General features: G+C 40.8%; 1 protein-coding gene across 1 annotated transcript in view; it reads right to left on the bottom strand.

Moving 5' to 3' along the window:
* Positions 1 to 3,915: 3,915 nt before the first annotated feature.
* KBTBD12 (kelch repeat and BTB domain containing 12) overlaps positions 3,916 to 26,018 on the bottom strand; it is a 1,334,674-nt gene continuing 1,312,571 nt past the window's right edge. The window contains exon 6 of the mRNA XM_044078545.1: positions 3,916 to 6,097. Coding sequence (XP_043934480.1) covers positions 5,928 to 6,097 — 170 coding nt within the window. The 3' untranslated portion in view covers positions 3,916 to 5,927. The remainder of the gene's footprint in view (positions 6,098 to 26,018) is intronic.

The raw sequence follows: 26,018 nt of genomic DNA, 5'->3' as shown, positions 1-26,018 counted from the left end.
CTGACTATGCTGCTATATAACAATTGTATTTTACACCTTAAATTAATACTGTACCTGAAGTTGTTAATATTTTTGCTTATGTGGAGCTTATCTCCCCAGGCCTCTACTGAAAATAGACATGTATCCAGTTAGACTCGCCCAGTCAACAAATGTAAAATAAAAAAATAAATACATAAAATAAAAACTAACAAATGACTGTATGTAAATTACATTCAAGAGATCAAGTTGTGCTGAGAACAGTGCAGTACTGTATCACTCTACTACTCTTTTAACACATATTCTTGATTAAAGACTATACAAAGGCATATATTTCTTCTTGTAAACCACAAAAATAGAAAACTGAACCAAAAAAAGAGAAATGGGGAACAACGAAGTACTAAAACAAAGGCTAGGCAGACTCCAGACATATAACCATTTATTTGTAAGCGCTTTCGGTAGAGAGATTCTCCCCACCTTCCTCAGACAAAATACTACAAAAATAAAAAGCCATTCAGCATGTTAAATATCACAATTAATTATGACATCACAACTATTTCCAAACAATTAAGCAATTAAAATGTATTCAACTTCAAGCCTAACATTCATTTAAAACTGACAAACCTTGTATAAATAAAGCATACAAAATGAAAATCAATTGTATGTAATACAAACCAATAATAGACAGCAAGCAATCAAGCGAAAGTATATGTTCAACTAAAATGTGTGTATAAATTATCAATGCAATGTAAACACCACACATAAAAGGATTTTTATATATATAATATTAAATAATGTATATGTATGTATACCATAAAAATGTATATATATATATATATATATATATATATATATATATATACCATAAAAAATACACTAAAAACGCTAAACACTCCCATTCCTAGAAATATTTATCTATTTAGAGCCATTAGTTTCAAAAAACATTTAATAGACAATATCTCATTTAAGCCCGGGGCCGTATAGGAAGCAGTACGAATTTGCCAGAAAACCTCTTGTTGTTCCAATTTTAACTGCTAAGGACCCCCCCCTCACATGAGGTTGTACCTGTTGTAGGACAGAGAAGTGAAAAGAATGATCTGAATTCTGACAAATATGTTTTGCCAGTGAGTTATTCAGGTCTCTTTTTTCAATGGCATAAAGATGTTCATACATTCTTTTTTTGAGTGGTCTGTCGGTCTTACCAATGTAAAAAGCAGAACACTTTTTACACAATGCCGCATAGACCACTCCTTTAGAATTATAATTAAATGAGCCATTGATACGATACTCTCTCCCAGCCATGTTGATGATAGTACCAGCTAAAGTATGTTTACAATATTGGCAGGTACCACACCTGTTCATCCCTAAACTCTTCTTGTTTGATTTAATTTTTGTCTGTTCTAAAAGTTGCTTTAAATTTTGACCACGCCTGTAAGTAATTGTGGGCCTATCACCTACCAGTTTAGCCAGTTGTTGGTCATCCATAATTATCCTCCAATTTTTAAAAATAATATTCTTTATACCTTGAGCATCCATACAATAAGTAAAGAGAAAACTCATATTAGGCACACTATTATTGTTCTTGATCCTACTAACCATGTTTCCCCCTCCAAGTAGTGGTTCAAAATGTCCAAACTCTCTTTTTATGTAAACTTCTTGCCTTATTTCTTCCACAAAACCAGGAGGATATCCCCGTGCTATAAACATAGATTGAATGTTCTCACATTCAATCACTAAATCTGATAGATCAGACACCATTCTGGCCGCCCGGACAAATTGTCCCTTAACTACACTTCTTTTCTGATGCGTGGGGTGGGAACTGGTAAAATGTAGATAAGTATTAGAAAATGTAGTTTTCCTAAAAATAGTTGACCTAAATTTCCTCAAATCATAATCTTTGCTTATTTTTACATCAAGAAAAGATATTTCATCCAAATTGGTGGAGTAAGTGAATTCAAGAAACTATGTCATTTCGGATACACTCTTAATAAATGCTGGAATACATTCTAAAGAGCCTTTCCATAAAAAGAACATGTCATCTTGGTACCTTGTGTACCAAGTGACATTTTCCTGGTATAACTCATTTTGAAAAAGGAATTCATATTCCCAATATGCTAAGACACTGTTAGCAAAAGTGCATCTGCACGGTGAGCCCATAGCAATCCCAGTGGTTTGAAGATAATAATTGTTCTTAAAAATTAGAAAGTTATTGGAAAGAATGATGTCTAACAACGTTTCCACCAGGTACATCTGATCATCAGATGCTCCCTTTTGGAGCATAAAATCAACTGTCCACTGTACTCCTAATTTATGTGGAATAACAGTGTACAGGTCCTTGATATCTACAACAAGGAAAATTAAAGTAGGGTTGTATGAGATTTTGCTGACATTTTCAAGAAAACCCCAGGAATCCCTACATATTTGGGCTTCTTGTTTCAATAATGGCTTAAGAATGCTGTCAACCAATTTGGCACAAGCATATGTAACAGACCCTCTCCCGTCGACTATTGGTCTAAAAGGAGGATCTGCTAAGTTTTTGTGAATTTTAGGAGTGCCAAAAAGAGTTGGAATTCTGGGAGCTGGCATAATGAGATATTGAAGTAGATCATAATCTATTGTTCCTTCTAAAAACAACTCATCCAGCATTTCCTTAATTCTTTTGTTAGCAATATTAACCTCATTTACACTTAAAAGCACATAAGGACCTGTATTTAGATACTCCAACATTTTGTTTTCGTATTCAAAATTATCCATAAATATCAGGCCCCCACCCTTATCAGGTGCCATGACTCGAACTTGACATTCATTAAGTAACTGAATGAATGCCAGTTCGTTATTGTTGACATTCAAATTTGTCCGTTTTTTCTCCCCAAGAGGAAAATATTGTTTATTGGCCATGGCCCTCAGGTTTAGCTCACATATTTTTTCAAAGACACTAAGTGTACCATTAAGTGGTGGGTTAAAAATGCTAGAAACCCTATGAGTGCTAAGTAGTGAGGGAGTATTCCCTAATAGGGATGTAAGATTCAACTTGCGAACATACAGCTTTAAATCAACAATGATGTTTACAAGGTTACATTTCTTGTCAGGGACGAAGGACAACCCTTTCACAAAGAAATTGACAATGCTTTCTTCTATTGTTAAAACCGTGTAGTTATAAATTTTAAAATCCCCATTGGAATTACACAGAACTGTAGGCCTCTGTATAAAAGATAAAGCATTAAAACAGTCACTTTGGTCTGCAATTAACGCCTCCGCTGGTTGCCCCTCTTCTTCCTCTGATTGCGTCCTCGATAGTTGTTGTTCGACGTTGTGTTCCTTGTGGTAGTAACCCTGTGAAAACCCTGATTGGTTTCCTCTTCATTCACCCCCTCATCTGGAACCCGAACATTATTATTAATATTAGTCCCATTATGATTATTTGCCCCATTGTTCCTGATCCGTTCGCTTCTACGAACTGGTTGTGGTTCACCTTCTTCCACAACATCATAAGTCTACATGCTGTTGTAAAAATACTTCAAGTTTGATCAAATCTTCTTGCAATATTCCGACTTCAATTAGATAAAAATTAATTAAAGACTCCATAAACTCAGTCCCCTGTTTATCGAACAAACCAAGAAGCTCCTTATGAAAATCTGAGTTCCTTATTATCCCCGCTGGGTATCGCCATTGGCGCAAACCCTTGGGGACAATGTGTTTATTAACGCATTCACGGAGATAAGATATCTCCAGCTGCAGTTTCCTGCATATATTTCTTCTTGCTGTGTACTTGATACCTAAGTGGCACTGGCTTTAAGACCATCAAAATGCAGGGTTGGAAATGTACTACAAAACAAATAATGTGTATGTAATATTACAGAAATTTAACAGACATCTGAAGCAAAATATAAAATGTACATTGTCTAATATAAAGCAATAAGCAAATTTGGAAACATGGAATTTAAATTCAATCAATCCTCATTTAATTTTGTATGATGATAAGCAAGTTACATACTCAGTTGTTCTATATTCCGTCTTAATGCAAGCTTCAACTTAATCAGTGCTGTCTCAAAAAATGTCCGTTTTGATACACGTTAGTGCTGTGTTAGAAAGGTGTCAAGCATAAGAAAGAAGACAGGCATTAACTTATGAAAAACACCCATGTCTGAACATGTATCAGTACCACATGCACTATATATCAGGCAAAATGTTGCAAACATTATTTTATTAATGCTAAAATAAATTAAAAAAGCAATTATATGACCTCAAATTGGTTAGACCTTTTTCATAAGGCTTTTTTTGCATCTATACCAAAATGCTTCTTATTGCAAGATAAATCTTGTTACGGATAGCAGATGCCCATGAGTAAGTGCAATTGTTTACCTTTCATTGTTACATACATTGTACTCTAGCTGATATGCCTTCAGTGAAATATAATGATGCATTAGAAAAGTTTTCTGTAAAAGTTAAACAAGCTAGTGGAAGCAGCCTGTTAGACTGACAGCAATTGCTTTAAGTAGTACGATACACTGAAATTATTGTGCCCTTTCAATAAAGTAATGTAATCCTGAAGCTAGCATATTTAATGAAGGGGTGCAGGGTTCAAATCCTTGCACATTGAGAGGCAGAGGTGCACAGCCCCCTCCAAAATCTCGGGTTGTACTACTCTGTATGGAAAAGCATCAATAACTTGTTCCATTTGACAAAACAATTGTTTTCAACAAAATGGACCTAACCTGACATAACAGAGCAGAATACATACAATCTCAAGTCATTATATTTCATATTACGTATCTCAAGTTTGGTAATCCTATTGAAATACTGTTCTCAAAGTATACTCAGCTGTAATGCCTAACTGTTAGCTAACCTGTCCCTCAGATATCCTACTAATATGAGAATGTGAATACAGCAAAGCACTTTGTGTATAAATCATTTTGTCATATGAGAAGTAAATATTAACAGTGTGCACCAATTTTACAGTACTGCATTCTTTACTTATAAAGACTTCTAGCTATGCAGTTGGATACCAAAAGTATATGCATGTTATCTATCAATGGAGAATGCAATAAAATTAAATCTTAATATTTATGCATACAGGCAGGTAAACAAAGTAGAACACACAAACAGTCAATCAGTAGCGAACAATATACTTATGACAACAAATCAATTATTCCTGACAGGCTTCATATAAATTAAAGCAACAGTATTCTGTGAAAAAAATAATTTTGAAAGGTAATATAGCTGAAATAAGTGATGCCAGCCTAAACCGTACAGTTAATCATCTGTAGTACAGCAATAATCAACACCAGACCATGTCTAACACACACACTCTCTTTTTTATATTAACCAACCACTTTGTTGTGCAAAGTAAGACATATGGAAAATGGGAATTCGGAATACAAACATAATAAAATACAAGTTCAAGTAATTATTCTATTGAAAGCAATAGTGTATCATAATGTCCTGCATATGGCTTGTGTTGAATGAGTGAATATAAGCTGTTGCTTAGTGAAAAGGGCTTAGGTAATAGGACAGAGTGTTTGTGTAAAACTACACCCCTCCAGGTTCATTAAACTGTGAGACACTTGCTGCAACACCAACTTAATGCGTGCAAGGTTGCTCAGACTTCTGGATTTAATTCTGCAGATCTGTGACTTCTCTAGATCATAGTAGTTAGATATCTGTCCACATTTCAGGAGTCTTAAAAAGACAGGGCCACAACACCAATGGTCTACTGCTAAAGAAAACCAATGAAAAGAGGACTGTCCAGTGCAACCAATGCTGAAATAGCTGGATTATATCCCTAAGGCTACTGCAAATAAAGAATGAGGACTGATGAGGAATAATATTACAAGAAAAAATACATACTAACATGACTGTAAATATGACCACAATGTTTTACTTTTAGACATGAGAAGGATTTCTTAATGCATGATATTAACAGCAGCCAACAGGACATTTCATTTTCTTCATTATTCATCTACAAGGTCAGGAGGTGGAGGAATAAGATCTCTTGGATTAAGTTTAGCCACCAGGCAGATGTCATAGCTGTCATGCATGAGAGCCTTATGAGCCACCACATTCCACTGGTTATCCCATGGGTCCAACTCTAGAATGTCTTTAACGATGACCTCATGGCGATCTGTAAAGTAACAGGAAGACATTGCACAGGCTTATGTCAACAGAAATACATCATGGAAAGAGGAATAAATCACATTTTATTTGCACACTACATGTCTACCATTTGTATATAGGACAAATTAACTAATAGGTTAAAAGTTAAGTATAAGTGACACAAAGCATTATTTTGGATTTTACATGGCAGACAGTTTGGTTCTGTTGGAAATGCAGAGACATTATTTTAATTATTTTCTTTATTATTCTATAAACATACTTACACACACACACACACACACACACACACACACACCATTCAGATATAGCTGGGTGTTGTCAAACACGACTCAGTAAACAGTTTTAAGTATCGGACTTCAGAGACAGCCTGCATGTCAATAACTAAATAAATAATTTAGCAATGGAAAGAAATGAGCAGGACTGTTGACTTAAAAATACCATAAATTTGATATTGCAGTTTGTTAGGTAACATTATACCAGAGAAATGTTTTCAAGCCCCACCCTGTTATAATTCTGAATGGGTTTTGTGCATATCAACAAATGTCAAATAAATAAAATAATAAACATCCTTCTCCAACACTGTATTACAAGTGATCATGGAACAACACTTAAGAAAATGTAGTACATTACAGCAGGTAATGTAGCTGCAATAGAAGCAAAAATAGAGAATCTAGCAATACTAAATGCTAATCTAGCAATACTAAATGCTGTCTCAGATTGGAGCAGAATTATAGCAGTAGTAGTTAACATGTGTGATCAATAAAATAAGAAGCATGATACAGTTGGCAGTAGAGGAAGCACAGGAAATAATTTTACGTACAGTGTGTGACAGTTGGTATACCCAATATTTTTGAAAATCAACATTTGCTATTTCCTTCAGGGCTGTAGCCAGATATTTCTGACTTGTACACCAAAATCATTTAATGGCACGTCCACCAAAAATGACTACCTTTTTATGTGGCATAGAATCTACATATAGAATCAAAGGTACAGTACATCTGCTGTCTAAGAATATAAGAAGTATACATTGCTTTGGACAGACTCTTTGATGACTCAGTTGTGCCCTTTGATTTCATTGGGGTTTTTGAAGATGAGATATTTGGTAGTCTTGTGCTGGGCAAATGTTGCTTCCTCAAAAATAATTAATACACCATGGCTTTCGTACTGTATGCCTGGCTGTATCCATGTACCTACAACTATAAATTACGGTTGAGTAAGTAAACTTAACGTAAATGCTATGTATATTTAAAGGTAACACCTGATAATACTGGTGATCTGTGTTCCTCATGTCAAAAGCTGGATGATTTGCTTACCATTATTAGTAGGAAATCTACACTTACTGATGACAGCTGTACTTGTGCAACTGGCATGGCTTGGAGAACTGTTGCTACATATACTAATGACTGGACTGGGGAGATAAATAATGCTAGCCCAAGAGCAAATACATCACATTTAGGAAAGGATGTCTATTGTCTGTAAAGGTCACTCAACCACTATGAAACTAGATGATGCCCCTGACAACTTTGGAATTCTGGATACATGTATTCATCAATCTGACAAATCAGGGAATTTAAAAGGAAATAAAAAAGAGAAAGAAAGGAGGAAGTTCACAACAAATAAGGAAGAAAAATAAACTGCTAAATGTTTAAAGTAAAGAGAATACATATTAAAATGACACTGCTTTGTTATGTAACATACACATTACGGGGGAATGATAACATTTTTGTATCAGAAAACCTTCAGTCTGCAGAAAAAGGTGGCATGTTTCCAAAAGAGAAGGTAAAAAAGAAGCAAGGGGCAACAGAAAAGGAAGAAATTAAAACTGAACATAGATGGATTGAAGAAGGTTAATGTAAGAAAAAAGAGGAGAAAGACAGAAGTGACAACATGGCTCAAGGTGTGGATGTACAAATCCAGCTGGATGAGAACTTTATGCCTGCAAATGTAATATGCAATGAAAACAGTGAGATTAATAAGACTAATAGTGAAGAAGATCATACCTTTGTAGCAATTGATAGAGCAGATATTAATGAATTAGAAGTTGACGATTATTCATATCTGGTCAGAAAAGATATTCTTGTAATTGGAGATTCGGTTATTAGAGGAACTGATACTTAACATTTGCAAAGAAGATAATGAACATCGTATTGTGTTATGTTTGTCTGGAACAAAAATAGAGGATGTGAGCAAGCCTTAGAATGCGTTAATGTAAGGAAGTACGGATCCGTTTTTATTCATGTTGGTACACATGATCTCATCTGGAAGGACTCTTTGTCTGTTAGTAAGGAACTTACAACCCTATTAGATAGTATAGCTTGTACTGGTGTTAGGACATATTTTTCACAAATCACATATAAAAAGGACAGTCAGTTCACTGTGAATAAAATGATTGTTTGGGTAAATACCTACATGAAAAAAAATTTCCATTTTAAAAAAATAATGTGTAGAGCATCCAAACCTAATTTTTGCCACACATCTTCAGACTGCATGGCGTAAATTTGTCAAGATCAGGGAAGATAATTTTTGCAGCAGATATTTTGTGATATTTGACAAACACAAGGCAAGATTTTTGGCAGGTTGAAAATTTAACAGTTCACAGATAGCATATGCTGCATCTCTGACGGTTGTTAATTTTAGGAGCATTTATAATCCCATGTGCCTCTGATACAAGAGGTTTGGGAGGTCACTCAGTGGAAGCTCTAGCTTTGCTGGAGTTTTCATTATGTTTTTACTAATAATGTTTTATTGGAAAATTTGCTACATTCCCACAATATTGATGGAGCTACTGTTTGTGAAACATGGTTAAAGAACAATGACTGAAAACCAGATCTATCAGGTTATAAATGTTTTTACTGTAACAGACATTCTAACAAAAAATCAGGTGGAGGTGTTAAGATATGGATTAAAGACAATTATGAGACCTGTGATTATTATATGTTCAATGATAACACCAAAACTACAGATTGCCTAGCTGTGACAATAAAGACAACCCTGAAACATATAACAGTTGCTGGAGTGTATACATCATGAAATTCAAGTAGTGATGACCTACATGAATTCATATATTTCTTGCATGAAACACATGAAGGAAGAATAACAGTGGCTGGGGACTTAAATTTACCTGAGTGGAATAATATTGATTCAACAACATTATTAAAAAATGATTCACAATGTATGTAAATGAACAGCAGTTGCTTCAGACTGTTAAAAAAAAACTACCAGGAAAAGGACTATACCAGATATTGTTTGTGTTCCTAAAGAAATTACTGTTACTAAATGTCAAGTTTTATCACTATGGATGAGCAGTGATCATGGGGGTTATAAGAGTTAATTTGTTGCTAGATAATTCTGCCAAACTGAAATCTAAACCAATGTACAGAAGATTAATTACAGAGTATATGGAAGGAAAACAGTCACTCTGTAAACTTAACTGGGAGTGATGCGTTCATTGGAAAAACTGCAGAAGGAAATGTAGAAAGTCTTGCAAGAGAGGCTGAGTGCAAAAAAATGAAAAAAAATGTTTAACATCAGGATCTAAGCATACAACGTCAGGGGCTTATGTTCCATAAGAACAAGGTGAGAGACAAAAATAAAAGAAATGGAAAAGAGGTTGAATTACAACTTTGAAAACTGAAATAAACAAGCTGGAAAAACAAATTAAGCATAGTGAGATACAAGATCAAGAAAAATTTGAAGAAAATTGATATAAAGATATTGAGAATAATAGGGAACTATTTTATAGGTACATAAGATATGGTAGGAGTAAAGGCATACAAACTGATAAACTGTGTGTAGAATCTAAAATGTATTCTCGGACAAAAGAGATTACAGATATATTTACAAAATCTTATGCAAAACAGTTTGGCTCCTCAATAGAGGTAATAATCTGTTCTAGTGATACCCAGGTAACCACAGATACTGGAATCAAAATATGTTATACTGAAAAAGAAGTATGCAAACTGGATCCAAACAAAGCAATGGGAGAAGATGAAGTAATAATGACAGGAGAACAATTCAGCAAAAATGTACAGTACCATTATATCTATTATTTACTAGGTCATATAAATATGGGGAGATTCCTCAAGCTTGGAGGCATGTACTTATTAAACCTGCCTTTAACTGAAAGGAGAGTAGGACAAACCCAAAGTCATGTAGACCCATAAGTCTACTTTCATGTTGTGGAAAATAATGGAGAAGGTAAGTTACTGTCAGAACTGGAAAGACTGGGACTTGAAACCATACATCAGCATGCATATGTTAAAAATAGATATATCACCACCCATAACATGATTCTCTATAAGCTGCGGTGGTGGTGCTGCGGTAGCATTGTCGCCTCCCAGTAAGACGTTGTCCTGTTCGATTCTCAGCGAAAGCATCTTCTGTGTGGAGACATGCATGAATGGCGTACTTTCATTGAAGGCTGTATGCAGATGAACTGAAATTGGGTAAACAGATTAACCCCCAGATTCACTAATCTGCCATGCAGAACTAGCGTAGTCCTGCATGGAAACACCCATTTAGGAGCAGGATGGCAGCATGCCATGCATATTAATGAAGGCACTCTGCCCGAGCTCCCAGGCTTACACGGAACGTGTACGAATGCAGGGGGCATGTCTGAGAGCAGAACTCTCAGAATAAACATGCCCCTGCAATGTAGAAAAGCAGAAAGTGTTAAGAGATGAGCAAGATCGCTCATAGGTGTCCGCATAGCCCCACCAACAATTCCCCATGTGTATAACAGTAACAGTACTGAAAAAGTAAACAAAGAAACCCTTTAATTTATTTTAAAACACTGATTAAAGCTAACTGTAGGTGTGCAGGTGTGCCCATCACTTAGCTACGGTTAAAGCAGCTTAAAAGGCTGAAGAGGATAACAAGGAAGATATATACAAATGAAGCAGCAAAGCAATAGTGTAGTGGGCAGCGCATCTGCCTAACGAGCAGGCATTCCCAGTTCGAGTCCCACTGCAACACATTCCATTTTCCATGTGAAATCGGTATATGAACATTTGTTTGCTGTATAACCTACTAAATAACATTTAAATGTGAACTGGAGTACTGCATTAAATGCACATGTGAAGTGTCAGTGTCATAATGAATAAGGCACTAGTAAGCAGGTTTAAGCACAAATAAGCAGTAGTAAGCATATATAAGCACTAGTAAGCATGTTTAAGTGCATTTGCGTGGGAGTAAGCATTGCCTATACAGATTAAACAATTTAGAAGCTGAGTGTAAGAAACTGTAACCGGAGGTTAGCATTGTTTAGCTCCACTCAAACCCGTGCACACCTGCATAGAACTGATTTAAAGTGCCTTAATCACTCTGTACCCAACGGCCCGTGTTCTTCCCAGCAACAAAATAAACAGCCTCTGCAAGGCTCGAACCCAGGACCCTGTACACTTCAGTTACAATAGTTAACCACTAAGCCATCATAGCCACACATATGAGTGAGGTTTCAACAAACAAATCCTCACCATAGGAAAATCAAACTGAACATGTGAAATGAAACTATGTACAGTGTGATGTTGTATAACCTGCTACATAACATAAATATGTGAATTGGAGTACTGCAGTAAGGCCAGATGTGAGGCATTATTTTAAGAAAGTGTCGAAGTCCCCAGGACCCCATACAGTGTACGTACACATGAATCACAGATACCAACCATAACATGTAACAAATTATAAATCAATGTCAAAAGGACAAAATGGAATCTTTTTTGCTGCAAAATGTTAAATGAATGTAACCAACTGTAAATTGTTTATCTCTGTAAAACTTACACTGAATGTAACTAGATTTATGTTGCATATCTCTAACTGGAGCTTTTCTCCTTGGGTCTCCACTGAAAATGGGTTTCTAACCCAGCTGGAGTAACCCGGTTAACAGATGTCAATAAATAAATAAATAAATAAATAATTGCATATTAAGCAACACTAAGCATTGCACAGGTCAGCTTATGTGGTGTAAGCAATGTGTAGGCCGGCTAATTCAATCTGCCCAGTGGTATGCCCCTTTAAGCAATGCCAACATTAGGTAAGCAGGTGTGCCCATAGCTTAGCCTTTTCAAAACTGTCCAATCACAGGAAAGTGTGGGAAATCGGGTGCATTTAAACCCCACAGGTGCCAATAATCCCCATAATTGGTTGCAGCTCCCTACTGTAGGTAGAATGGCTGGAGTAGGTGAAGGCACTCGATTCAGAGTGCAGCGCTGGGGCATTAATGAGTTAAAATACATGGTGTGGCTCCTGGCAGAGACTCCTGCAGGGCCATTACTAGGGCTCCCAGTATAAAGTGGAGGCCTGGGACAGTCTCGCCCGCGACCTTACTAGTGCCAATGGTATCCCCTGGACTGGTGAGCAGGTGCTGACCTGAAGCAGCATAGGGGAATCTACTGGAACAGTGGATCCAGTAGTACAGGCAGATGGCTGATGCCCCAGTACTGAGTAAGTACCCATTCCACTAAGTATATAATAATTGCATAGCTTGTGTATACTATGGATATGTATGGCTAAATGTCACTGTATTTCTCTGACAGCTGCAGATGAGCGGGCTGTGAACCAGCAAGCCCACGCCGCTAGGCTGCAAAGGCTGCATCGTGAGGCAGGTTAGTAATAATCTTGCATGAACTGTCATATCCTGTGAATAAAGGTATAACCCCTGGAGTGCTTGTGTATACTCTGATTTAATATGTTATAGTGTTGCATGCTATAAATAGTACTGTAGTATTAAGCAATGTTACCCACACTGTGGTACGCAGATAAAATGTGTAGGAAGTTCTGTATAACAAGAGGTTAGTCATATTGTACAACTGAGGGAGACATAGAGAGAAAACATTTGAAAGCTTCACACCAATTCCCTCATAGCACAGTGTACTGTGGTGTTAACTGTAATAGTTTTACCAGACACAGCAGGGACTGAATCCTGTGAGTGGTAGTAAGTTGTATACATAATCATACCCCACAGCTGTACAGAATTTGTGAGAATGTTCAGATAGAAAGCTGTATGCATAATTAGACCCAACAACTGTACAGAGTTTGCTAGAATGTACAGATAGCAAGCTGCAAGCATAATCATAACCATCAACTGTACAGACTGCGTCAGAATGTTCAGATAGTAAGCTGTATGCATAATTAGATAGACCCAACAACTGTACAGATTTCGCTAGAATGTACATATAGTAAGCTGTAAGCATAATCATAACCATCAACTGTACAGACTGCATCAGAATGTTCAGATAGTAAGCTGTATGCATAATTAGATAGGCCCAACAACTCTGAAGATTTCTCTAGAATGTACAGATAGTAAGCTGCAAGCATAATTATAACCATCAACTGTACAGACTGTGTCAGAATGTTCATATAGTAAGCTGTATGCATAATTAGTTAGTCACAACTGTACAGATTTCGCTAGAATGTACAGATGGTAAGCTGTACGCATAATCATAACCATCAACTGTACAGACTGCGTCAGAATGTTCATATAGTAAGCTGTATGCATATTCATACCCCTCAACTGTTCCAATCTGCCCATCATGAGCAGATAAATGGCCCAAATCTGCAGCCTGGTACCTTGTTTCCCTGAGAAATCAGTGTGATGATCCATAAATGTAGGCAGCCTGTGATGACATATAACCGATAGTCACACCTTACATAGTCAGAGAATGTATATGAAAACAAACCTGTCATTGTAGCATCACACCCAAGGTCTATGAGAGCAATTCTCATAATATGTCGCATTAACACCTGCATCTTGTCAAGCCTGAACCAGAGTGTGTGCAATAACAGATTGAGGGGTATGTGTATAACATCAACATGGAATCTAGGAGTATGTGTAGAAATTGTCAGGTAGTGTTAACAAAGATCTTCTCAACAGCTATAACAGGTAAATGGTGTACATTATACATTAGACACAGTCCACATAAATACTAATCTACAAACATACCATTGTACAAAGTAAGGCCAATGGGTAGTGTAATAATACATCTAAAGGACAGATCACTGCAGTGACTAAGAAAGTTGTGAAAAATACAGAGATATATCAGGTGTTAATTGAAGTCTCTCTCTGTCCCCATCATATGTGCAACTATAACCCAATTATACACCTCAATGGGTATGTTTACTCTCCAAACTTATGTTGGGACATATGTTCTATTGGTTCATAACTATCCACATTTGGTTCTATGCATGTGCCATGTTAAAATACACCCATGTTGGTGGCCTGTTGCCATCAATAAAACCTGCATGCTGTTGTAATGGCCACTGCTGTTCCATATATGCATGTGTTCTGCTCGCTATGCAACTAGCTTAAATTTGGTGTCTTGGGTTAATGGGTATACCTATGCATGCTGTTATAACTAATACTGAATGCTGTTGACTATTACTAACCCATATCTGTCTGTAAACTGCAACACCATAGCTCGTATGGAACGGCCGGTCCCAGTTGACCCACCTGTCCCACCTCAGCTGGCCATGGCACTGGGCACCAGCACATCTGGGGCTCAGCCTGGGACCTCCTCCTCCAAAGGCCCTGCACCACCTTCGGGTGGAACTGCCACAGGGGATGGGGCTCAGCCCCCCTGAGAGTGCGGGGTGGAAAGGAACCAGTCACCCTTCATCAGGTCTGGGCCGTGGTGTGTACAGAGATCAATAGGGCATTTCAAGACCAGCTACTCCAGCTTGAGGGCCGAGTGGTGGAATTAGAGGGTGAGCCTGCCCCTCCTACCCAGCCCCCAGCATGGCCAGCTTTGGGGCTGTGGAGGTGCATTGGTGACTGCCCATGGTTAGGGACCTCAGTCCCACTGTTTCCATTTGGGGGGCTCATGGGCTTTACGACTTCCAAACACCCCTCCCCATCCAAGGTGTTTACCCCCCACATGTGTCACATACCACCCCTGTATGTGTCTTGTTTTCTTGTCTGTTAACCTACCCAACCTACCTCCCCAAATATACCTACTACCCCTCCCCAACATTCCACTCTCACCTGAAAAAAAGGGCAATCTGTTCCCACAAAGAAATTGCCCCATAAATAGCTGTACATTTTGCACACATGTCCACTGGACACATGTAATCTGGTCTAATTGGCATCACAACAAATTTATGTTGTCTTCATCCCTCTCCCAGGGATTTGAGTGTACAAATCAACCTCCAAATTGAGTGTATATGCACAGCTATTGCTGTAGAAGAAATGGACAGCTATGAGCCTTCCCTACACCCTTCCTGCACATCCCTAGCTATTTTCCCTGCTGTCTTTCCCTCTTTGTGCCCCTTTTTCACCACTTTCCTATCAACCCTTTTTTCTTTTCTTTTAATGAAATTAATACTGGGGTAAGTGGCAGTAAGCACTTTTAAGCAGCAGTAAGCGGGTTTAAGCATGTTTGTGTGGGGATAAGCAATGCCAACACAGTTTAAGTAATTTAGAAGCTGAGTATAAGAAACTGTAACTGGAAGTTAGCAGTGCTTACCTCTGCGCAAACCCACACAAACTCGCTTACAACTGCTCAAAAGTGCCTTAATCACTCTGTATTCAACGGCCGGGGTTCTGCCCAGCAACAAAATAAACAGCCTCTGCAAGGCTCAAACCCAGGACCCTGCATACCATACACAAAGTTACTTACCACAAGCCCTGTAACTGGTACCTGTGACATGTGTAGTGTGGCAACCATTCCCACAAATGAGAATACTTACATTAAACATATACCCACTCAGAATTCAAAGGACATGACACGACACACAGGTATGCATACACAGAAAACCTATATTTGTGTACTATACAATAATGTATACCATTACTTACAGCACATACATTTTGAAATATGTAATCAGTGATTAATGCAAGGCCCACACAAAACAGTTATTGCAAGCAATGTGGATATATAACATACTATGCTGTCCAGGCCAAGGCCTTCAATTAGTATAACAGTAGACAATGGATTTGCCTTTAAGATAAGTAACAATCAACAATTGCAGATGTAGTACAGCAGCCTCCAATTACACCCTGTAGTCAAGCCCTAGGGGAAAATGTATTAATTGTGGTAATGTCAATGTATCTGTCACATGTATGGATCCTGACCAACATATTTTGTGGGAGTCCACGATATGACTAGGATGATAGCAGGAATGCTAGCAGTAAATAATGATAGGCCATTACCTAACAACCCCTAACTGTATCACAGCAGGACAAAGCCTGCCATATATGTGGAGGACAGAGCCAGGAACACAGGGCCATATTTGCAATATTGCTGCTACACACCCTGGAAATTGCTGTTTTTTCAGGATTTGTTGCAACATACCCTTATGCATGAATAAGACATCAGAAACACAAATGGATGTTGCCATGTACTGATAGCACACAACAGACAGACTGCCAGTGATATATCTAGGATAAGACCTGTGTGGTGCACAGACAAAACCAAACAAACAATCCACTGGCCATCATGTGGATAGGCCCACAGTTGAGAGCTATGCAGACAGACTGCATTCCACCCTAAACTAATATGTACACACAAACACTGCAAGACCAGCAATATACAATGCATATAACAACACAACTCACTCTGTCTGTAGGTCTGGAACCTCATACAAATGTGTAGTTTGCCTGTGTCTGCAAGTCCTGCTGTAAGAGGTATTGCAACCTGCTGTCTGTAACACTGCTGCCTACATATAGGAAGGATGTCCTCCATACTGGAAAGGTTAAGGGACAAAGTCCACGTGAGTCAGTATTTTATAGTACTGGGTTGCCATGACAGTGGCTATCCGAAGTACTACACAGCAGGCTGCATGCAGTTAGCAACTGTTGCACACTGATAGGTGCAGAGCCCATCACCTGATCATGTGCATCACCTACAAAAGCCATGTTGCAATCCATTCAAACCAGCTCAATCACTTTAGTGGAGAGAGAGAGAAAGAGACAGACAGACAGACAGACACACACACACACACACACACACAGACAAAAAAAACGTAAACAACAGAAAGCTGTCACAGCTGTCAGAAAAAAAAATTACAGGTATGTAAAACATAATCGTATGTAATTGAATGCAGTATGTGGTATAGAATAATATGATATATGATGTGGAATGTTTTATATGTGCCATCTGTAGTTGTCTCTGTAATGATGTTCTGCTGAACAACTGCTCTGCAGAATACTGTCTGACCCTGTAGGCAGTGGGACATATCTGCCAGCTATGCAGATCAGTAATGAACGACAAAGATGTAAGCCATAATATCTGTGTTTGGTATGTTAATGTGGGCAATAGCTGGTGGTGGAAATACTGTCGTCATGATAGACACATGGGTGTCAGAGCACTCCACTTGCAGGACAGTCATGTTAATGTGCAATGTAGCATGCACAAATCCCATAGGTGTATACCAGCAATCTCTCACCATATATACCATGCTAATGTTAGTCTGTGTTCACATGTGACACCTGTCTGTGTTGCAACAAAGCAGAACAGTGCAGATGTGAATGAAAGACAGTTACAGAATGTGGACCAGATGTCTGTATGCACCCCACATATACATAAATATCTGTATCTGTGTGGTATATAATTAGACGTGTATGTCTACAGATACCCAGACACTCATATAGATATAGGTATATAAACAACCCACAAGATATATCTACACATATATGTACATAGATACATATATATATATATATATATATATATATATATATATATATATATATATCTACACATATATATAGTGGCACTGACAATGGCATGCAGGTGAAATAGTCTGTAAAAGGCCAGCAAAGATAGTGTCCCCACAGGGAACATGGCTACAAACACATAGCACAAAGCGTGGTACAAACACATAGCACAAAGTGTGGTACAATATAACATATGTCCCAATGGTAGGTAAGCTGCTGATATACCAATTGCATTCTGTAAATGGTTTGTTGTAGCTGATATGGTGGGGGGAGACAGAGATGTGTATTAAGAACTATGGTAACCCTGCTGTATGAGTTGCTCAGACCTGTTTCCATCTTTATGTCTTCCAGGGAAGATGGCTCACACCTGATTGCCAGCATTCAGTGCTGCTGAAACTGATGTAATTGTTGAAGACATGGTACAGCACTACCAACTGCTGTTTGGCCGGACAGCCCATGATCAGCAGGAGGGGACTGCCCTGTGGAATGATCTAGTCCACAGGGTCAATGATGTTGGCCTGCAGAACCGCAGCTATGAGCAGGTCCGGCATCATTGCTCTGACCTGCTTCGCCATGTATGTCGGTGTGCAGCTGCCATTCTGGGGGGAACCACCTCACAACTGGGGGGACAAGCCATCCATCCACCCCTCACCCATGTGGAGGAGCTTCTCAGCAGCCTTGTGGCACCTGTCCGCCTGCAGAACCAACAACTGGTAGGGCACATTGTGGAGGTGGGTGCCACTGACACACTGGCTGAGGAGTGTGCAGGTAAGGCCCCAGGGCACATCAGTACACCACTCTTGTGTATGCATCTGCATCTGTACAGGTACATCATGCATATCTGAGATGTCATATAGTCTGTTGCTGTGTAGTAGTAATAAACAAGTTGTGCATAAGCTGTAGTATTGTGGACTTCTACTGTTGATGTACCATAATGCTGCACTCACCCTTTACAAATGCCACAGCTGTGGCCACTGACATCAACTTTCTCACACTCTTGTATAGGTCCCCCCAGGATACCACCAAGGCAGCAGCCTGCAGCCGGTGAGTATGATTCATGCTCATGCTTGGCAATACACCGGGCATGTAATAGCTATGGGATATTCCATGCACACATCTAACACACCTACCCATACTGCATGCTGTACATGTTCACATTTTGTTGCTGTGAAATGCACTGCATCACAGTAGAGACCATGATGGGGTATCGGAAGGGTACATCAGACACATGCAAGATAACTAACATCCTGTCATTGTGAAATGTGTTCACAGGGATGAGAAGTATGGCAGGACACACAGCCTACAGTAGGGATATGTGTGAAACAACACCCTCATGGCTGTATCTGCACACAATCAGGTTAAGTAACAGTGGCAGACAAAACCCTGACCCCACGGCAATGCTGACAGCAGTGTGTGCACTACAAGGGATGTGCACATGAGTAGACCTTGCAACCATGCAGAGTTGTGGGACATGTGAAGGGTACCCCCCATAGCCATGGTAAGGTCTGGTGGTTGTCAATGTGACAGTCTTGTACTGGTCATACATGCACCGCTGATGTGATCTGTAAAGCAGACATCAGGCATTTACAAATTATATCTGTTCACATATCATCCCAGGTATGAGTTGCTCTAACACATAGGGGGTTGTGAGCATTGGAGCTCACATAACCGACACAATACTACACGTGCAACAATGGTTTGGACACCTGTGAGGTATGGTGCACAGTACAAGGCTGTGTGCAGAACAGGTCCACAGTAACACTTTGTACACGGGTGCAGTGTTAACAAGGGGAAGGGTCATTACCTACCAACACAGCCCATGCATCACACACATGTATACTGGCACTAGCATGAAGTCACTATAGTTGCACTGCATGCTGTTGAGTACCATATGTAATGCATGCTGACAGAAGGGTAATGGGAGGACTGTGTGTACAAAAGTTGTGCAACCTCACATGTAGGTGTGTGTGTGTGTGTGTGTGTGTGTGTGTGTGTGTGTGTGTGTGTGTGTGTGTGTGTGGGAGGTGGGTGTTGATTGTGTCTGTAAGTGCAATCTGGTGGAGTGGAGTGTTGTCGATGCATGTCAGATGTGTATTTACATGTGTGTCTGTTTTGTGGATGTCCATGTATGCACAGGTGATAGTGGGATTGATCACATGGCAATATTTCTCCTTGGGATTCTGCTCTACATGTACATGGAGTGACACATGAGACACCAGAGCAACCTGTCTGATATGTGAACACAGGACGGTTGATAGCATAACAAGGTCTGTAGCATGGAACATGCATTGGGAGGGAAAGTACACACCAGGTATACACATCATATTGCCAGCAGCAGATAGATAACTGGCTACCCACGCATGCAGTACTACTAATGCAATGGGGAATTACCAGAGCACATCAGTGACTGTATCCAGATATTACTGTTGTCCACATGATGGGTTGATTATGCAGCATTTGTGGCATGGACTGACCAAGACTGTAGTATGAGACTCTGCTGTGTGGCATAAGTAGTGAATGTAGCAGCTCCAACCATATAGGGGCCATGTACACCATGACTGGATATGCACAGGGTAATACTGGATGTCAGCAGTGAGGCCATGTACAACCTTCTCCACTCAAGTCAATGAGGTGATGGAGTAACAGGTCATGTGTTGTGATCACATGTGTAGGTATGGAGAGGAATGATATGTTAATGGGTAGTATTAATGAGTGTATGTTAGCAAGTGCCATGCAGGATGAGGAACACATGTAACTGAATGTGGGACTGTCTGTAAACCCAGAGAAATGGAGGTAGTAAGTTGGAATGTCAGTGTGTGTGGTTGTACGTGTATGAGTGTGTGTGTGTGTGTGTGTGTGTGTGTGTGTGTGTGTGTGTGTGTGTGTGTGTGTGTGTGTAAATGTGTGTACTGTTATGCAATGCTGTACAGGTCTTAAAGTGTGTGTTTGTTTCCCCCACAGGTGGCGAGGTGGGTCAGGGTCCCTCCTGCATGCAATATGAGGTAGGTGTCCGTACAGACACCGATGATGATGATGATGATGGTACTGTTGAGGCACAGGTTGGGTTGTCAGAGGCCGACACTGTGCCATCATTTGTCATCAACCTCCTAGCCACCCCCAAGCCTGCACACAGTTACAGTGCCCATACAAACCCCATCACAAGTGGCCATAGCAGAGGGACAGTTGGCGGTTGGTACCAGTGACCAGGAAAGTATGGTGTCCATGACAATTGTATCGGGTCACAGTCAGCATAGCCAGATGTCTGGCAGGGCACCACATCTGCAGATGTACCATTGTGCTCATGGAAGGGCTGCTGGTCATCATGCCCCTGGCACAGGTGCCACAACTGGTACCACCGGCAGCATGTTTCAGGCTGTAATGGAGGCACAGGCACATATGGAAATGTACACCAGACAGGGCCTGAGGCTGCAGAGGCCTGCTTTCTCATCTGTAAGTGGCAACATCCATGAACTTGCTGCTGCCCTCCATGAACAGACTGAGGTCATGGATAGATGGTGGGGTGAGATGGTGGGCCTCCTTGACCATGGTATGTCTGTGCTTGAACACATGGTGGGAGTGGTGCGACGGCCATGTGGACATAGGCCAGAAACACCAGCAGCTGGTGGTCAACGTGGACGTGCCAGGATGCCAAGCTGCTCCCGTAGTGGCAATACCAACCCCAGCACACCACTGGGGTGCTGTCCACACCAAACCACAGCAGGCCTCATGCACATGACTCTGACCAGTCCCAGGCAGGACATGGTTCCAGTGGACATCTGTCATCATCAGGGGAGTGTAGCATCTCAAGGTCTGTACCTGCAAGTGGCCATGGAACCCCTGGCAGGCACAGTCAACATGTCTGTGGCTGGAGTTGGTGAACTGCACACCCTGCCAGGTATGGTCTGCAGCTGTCCAACAACACCTGTATAGGGCAGCCACATGGCAGAACTGTGTGCATGCATACCCACACACTATGCAACCACACCTAGGGCAACCTCATACCGACACACACCACATCACCATGCCCCAATCAATGAACTAAACCCCTCACCCACACACATGGTGACAAATGTATGGATCACCCTCGGCCTCTGGCAAACCAGCAACACACCCTGTGATATGATGATACCTGTGCCACATCCCTGTCATCCATAACATCAATGCAGGGACAGGCTAATATGGTTCTGATGCACACGGTGACTGTAATAGAGTGCTGCAATGTACCGCAGTGTAAGACATTGTTAGAGGTAATTTGTAATACATACATGCCAGGTATTGTAGCCATGCAGCTATGATGCATTTTAGCTGTTAGTAACACTGATTGATTGTTATCTCCATAATGTTATCCATTTGTGTTGTAGGTGTACATGTGTCAGCAGGAGGATGGCCTGCAGTCATATTCCACAAGGGTTATGGCACTGTGATGACACCATGGCTGTGACATATCTGGTGTACAGTTGCATGCATGTCACAGGCTTGTATAACAGTTATTGCCTGTGCCACATTGACAGGTGGCCTGCTGGTATATGTATAATCTGCACCCTTATGTCAACCCATCCACATACACACACATCCTTACTTGGCAAGACTGTGACTAGACCCCTACCTAGGTATACAGAGCTACTAAACTGTGTGGCTTTCATTGCACACACCACACCTCGTTTAGGGTGAGGTGTGTACCAGGTTACATGTTACATGCAGAACATCCACAGACATGTACAATATGGTAATGGGGGATTTAATGTTTGTATATGGAGAATACATAGTGTGTCATACCATAATATACACATTGACAGACACATAACAGACAGACACACATCTTTGAGACCTGGGCGTATTGTTGCTAACTAACTAGTCCGTGTGTCAATGTGTTACAGGTAGGCTGCACACAGCGCATGTGTAACTGGGCTGTATTCTGTTATCACTTACCTGTATGGGTGATGGTGACAGTGGTCACCAGAAAGTGGTACGTGGGACATACACTGGGTGTACCATGGTGTAATGACAGTGTACACAGCACCCACATCCCCCAATGGGTATTGTACATACTGGAACCCATCATGATACTCTGACATACCCACTATCACACACTGCCCATGACGGCAATACAACCCATTGCATATCACAACAGTGGTACCACAGGGATATGCATTTAATGCACATGCCAAAGGCATAGTAGGGTGTTGCATTACAGTGCCACACCTATGGGCAGTGACAACACTATCTGTACTACTGTGTGGCAATGTGTAGTGTAATAGGAGTATGTGGCCTCGGAATGGTGTAACCTACAGCTATGCAGACATGTACACATACATACACTTGGCAGACCTCAATGGGATTCCCATGCCTATCAACCCATTTGTACAACACTGTTGTGTTGGTACTGCAAGGCACATGTAGCTGTTAGGGAGAGGAGTGTAACAGGGTACAATGTCATGTCCAATACAGCAACGGCCACATCTGACTATGACAATGGGAGTGGAGGTGATTATGAAGGCTGTCATAGAATTTCCAACTACAGGTGTACAAACAATGCTATCTTCAGTAATGCACATGTACACGTGTCAATACTGTGGTGCATTGCTGCAGGTGGTCATAGCTGTGTACCTGACTATTATCCATGGAGGGACTGGATGTGTAGGGGTGTGTGTACATTGGTATCATGCCACCTGCCATGGGCCAGCAGGCAATCTATCGACAGACACCACGTTAGTGACTGGCAGGGTGAGAGTGACATGCATCAGCCAATCCTCTGGGTGCCTTCTGCACATGGCCACTGAGGTGATCCAGTTGACATGTATGCAACATGCATTACAACACATGATTAGTGTCTGTGATGAAGACCTGTACCCAAGCATGTTCAGTTGACTGTGGTAGTGTAGTGTAGGTACCCGTGGCATGTGGCCCATACAGGGTGATGTCTCCTATATGTGACAGGTAGTACACAGCTGGCCAAACATGTCAGTGTCAATCAAGCACAGGTTGTCTGTACGTATCCCAACTGGATACCTGCCATCTGCATATCTATAGAGGGACTGACAGACACCAGTTTGGCAAGTAGCTATGCAGTAGGATGAATGTGTCTACAGATGGATGTTTGACAACAATATGTATGCCATTACTACATGTTGTAAGCACTCACTAACATGTGCTATACAGACGGTACTCTACAGTTACATTCCACATGTCTGATTATTATCCAGTAGGGGATATATACAGTGACACAGCCCACACACCAGGAAAATGACAGTGAGCCCTCAGAGTGCAGCTATGCCTGCAGGTGTGCTTGTTGTCAGTAGTAATGTTAGCACTCTACCCTTCCCTGGGACACCACTGTCGACAGTAGTAATGACATGTTACACTACATGCCAGTGTGACAGCATGTACCCTGGGTTGCTACCCCTGTATGTCACACATTCACATGGATAACAGTGCTGTGCAGGTCTCATATACTTGTGTGTCCCAGACATGACACTCAATACCCTTTTCTACTGTAATGACAGCACATAGACACATGTACTGTACATGGCAGTACATACACATATTACAGATGTCATTTCCCAGGGTTTGACATAGCCTTGTATGTGACACAGAGATAGCTTCTGTGTAGACAATATGCCACAGAGTATAGCTGGAGGATTTCTAGATGGTCAGCATAGGCCATCTGTTTGATGCCTATGATTCTTATAGTGAGGTATTTCCACTGCCTTCCTAGCTGTCGCAGCTGTCTTGTGAGGTACATACCAAACAGGGCATTGTACTCTATACAGGGTGTAATGAGGGATGAGTACAGTGGAACAATTACCCCCTTTTTTATGGATATAAAGCCCTCAGTGATGAGGTTTGCCACATAGAAGGATTTCCTTACTGTTGTGGCAATGTGGTTAATGAAGGTGAGACTACTGTCCACCTGTGTTCCTATGTCTGTCAGCACAATTTTGGTGTTTACTGTACTGCCACCTATGTGGTAATTCATGGGTACATGGTATTTCCAAAGGGGATAACTATACATTACTTGGCATTAAGCTTGAGCCCATGGCTCTGGCACCAAGCATCTGTTTCTGTAAAACCATGTTGTAGAATATCCACATCTTTTGGGGATGCAATAATGGCTCCCAGTTTGCAGTCATCTGTGAACTTTGCTAGCCAGAGTTCCATAGTGTTGGCCTGTACTTCAGGGAAGTAGATGCCAAACAAGAGCTGTCCCAGGACTGACCCTGATGCTCCAATTGTCATTTGTCTGGAGCAGGGATTGGATATGGCTACATTTACAGTCTGGGTTCCGTCGGTAAGTCAGTTGGCAACCCATTGAGTGACACAGGTGTTTGTGGCCAGCTTCGTAAATTTAACTATGTCTCTAGAGTGGGGGGTGTTGTCAAAGGCTTTGGCCAAGTCCAAATAGGCTGTGTGGACTGCCTTACCCTCTTCCACAGCTCCAGAGACTGAATCAAAGTAGTCAATCAGGTTCAGGAGACCACATCGGCCCTTCACGAGCCCAACCTGGGTGGGGTCCAGTGTTTGCTGGTTGCCAATGTCTTTGGTTATAAGTTGCATGATAATGCATTCCATGCCCTTGCAGATCAGGCTCATCAGACTGATGGGACAGTAGTTCCCGGGATCCAAGGTGGATTCCCCTTGTGGAGTGTGATAACTGCAAGAGTCAGATAGCTGTTGTACCTTCCGATGAAATTAGTTTGGTGGGTGAGGGGTCAGGAATGGCTCTTTGGATAGTGAAGGCTGCAGACCCCTGCCCTATGTACACAGACCACATTACTGTACACACAAACACAGAATGTCCAAGTAATGTCCTCAGAAACAGCCCCTACTACACACATGTCCAGCAGTCTGTTATCTGACTGACTTGTTATCAGGTATGATGTCAATAACTAATGGTGTACAGATCATATGCACCATATATATGTGAGCATCATTTGCACAACACATGTGTGCACCTCTGCAGTTTAGAGGTCAGAGTATGCAAAAGTGTGCTATGCCCCTATAAGGCAGTGTATGCACCATAAGTATCCCAGGGTGTTGCAACATGTGAGGACTACCAGTAGTAAGCTGTTTAAAGGTATGCGGGTGTACATTACCATACATTTCACCTTGTGAACATTGCTGGCCTACTGCTTTCTGCCATCAGAGTGATTGTGAGGATTCAGTTATGCATTGTTATGTGACAGATACCACCAATAGTGTCAACCCAGGTATTTTCCCCCTGGGGATTGCATGAGGAGTGTATTTAGAGGCCGCTGGGCTATACATCTGCATTATATAT

Source organism: Protopterus annectens, chromosome 7.part1 (genome assembly GCF_019279795.1).
Source record: "Protopterus annectens isolate FY-2018-M chromosome 7.part1, PAN1.0, whole genome shotgun sequence".
NCBI lineage: Eukaryota > Metazoa > Chordata > Ceratodontiformes > Protopteridae > Protopterus > Protopterus annectens.
Note: the sequence above shows the minus strand (reverse complement) of the source record. Positions and strands in the feature narration are given on the sequence as shown.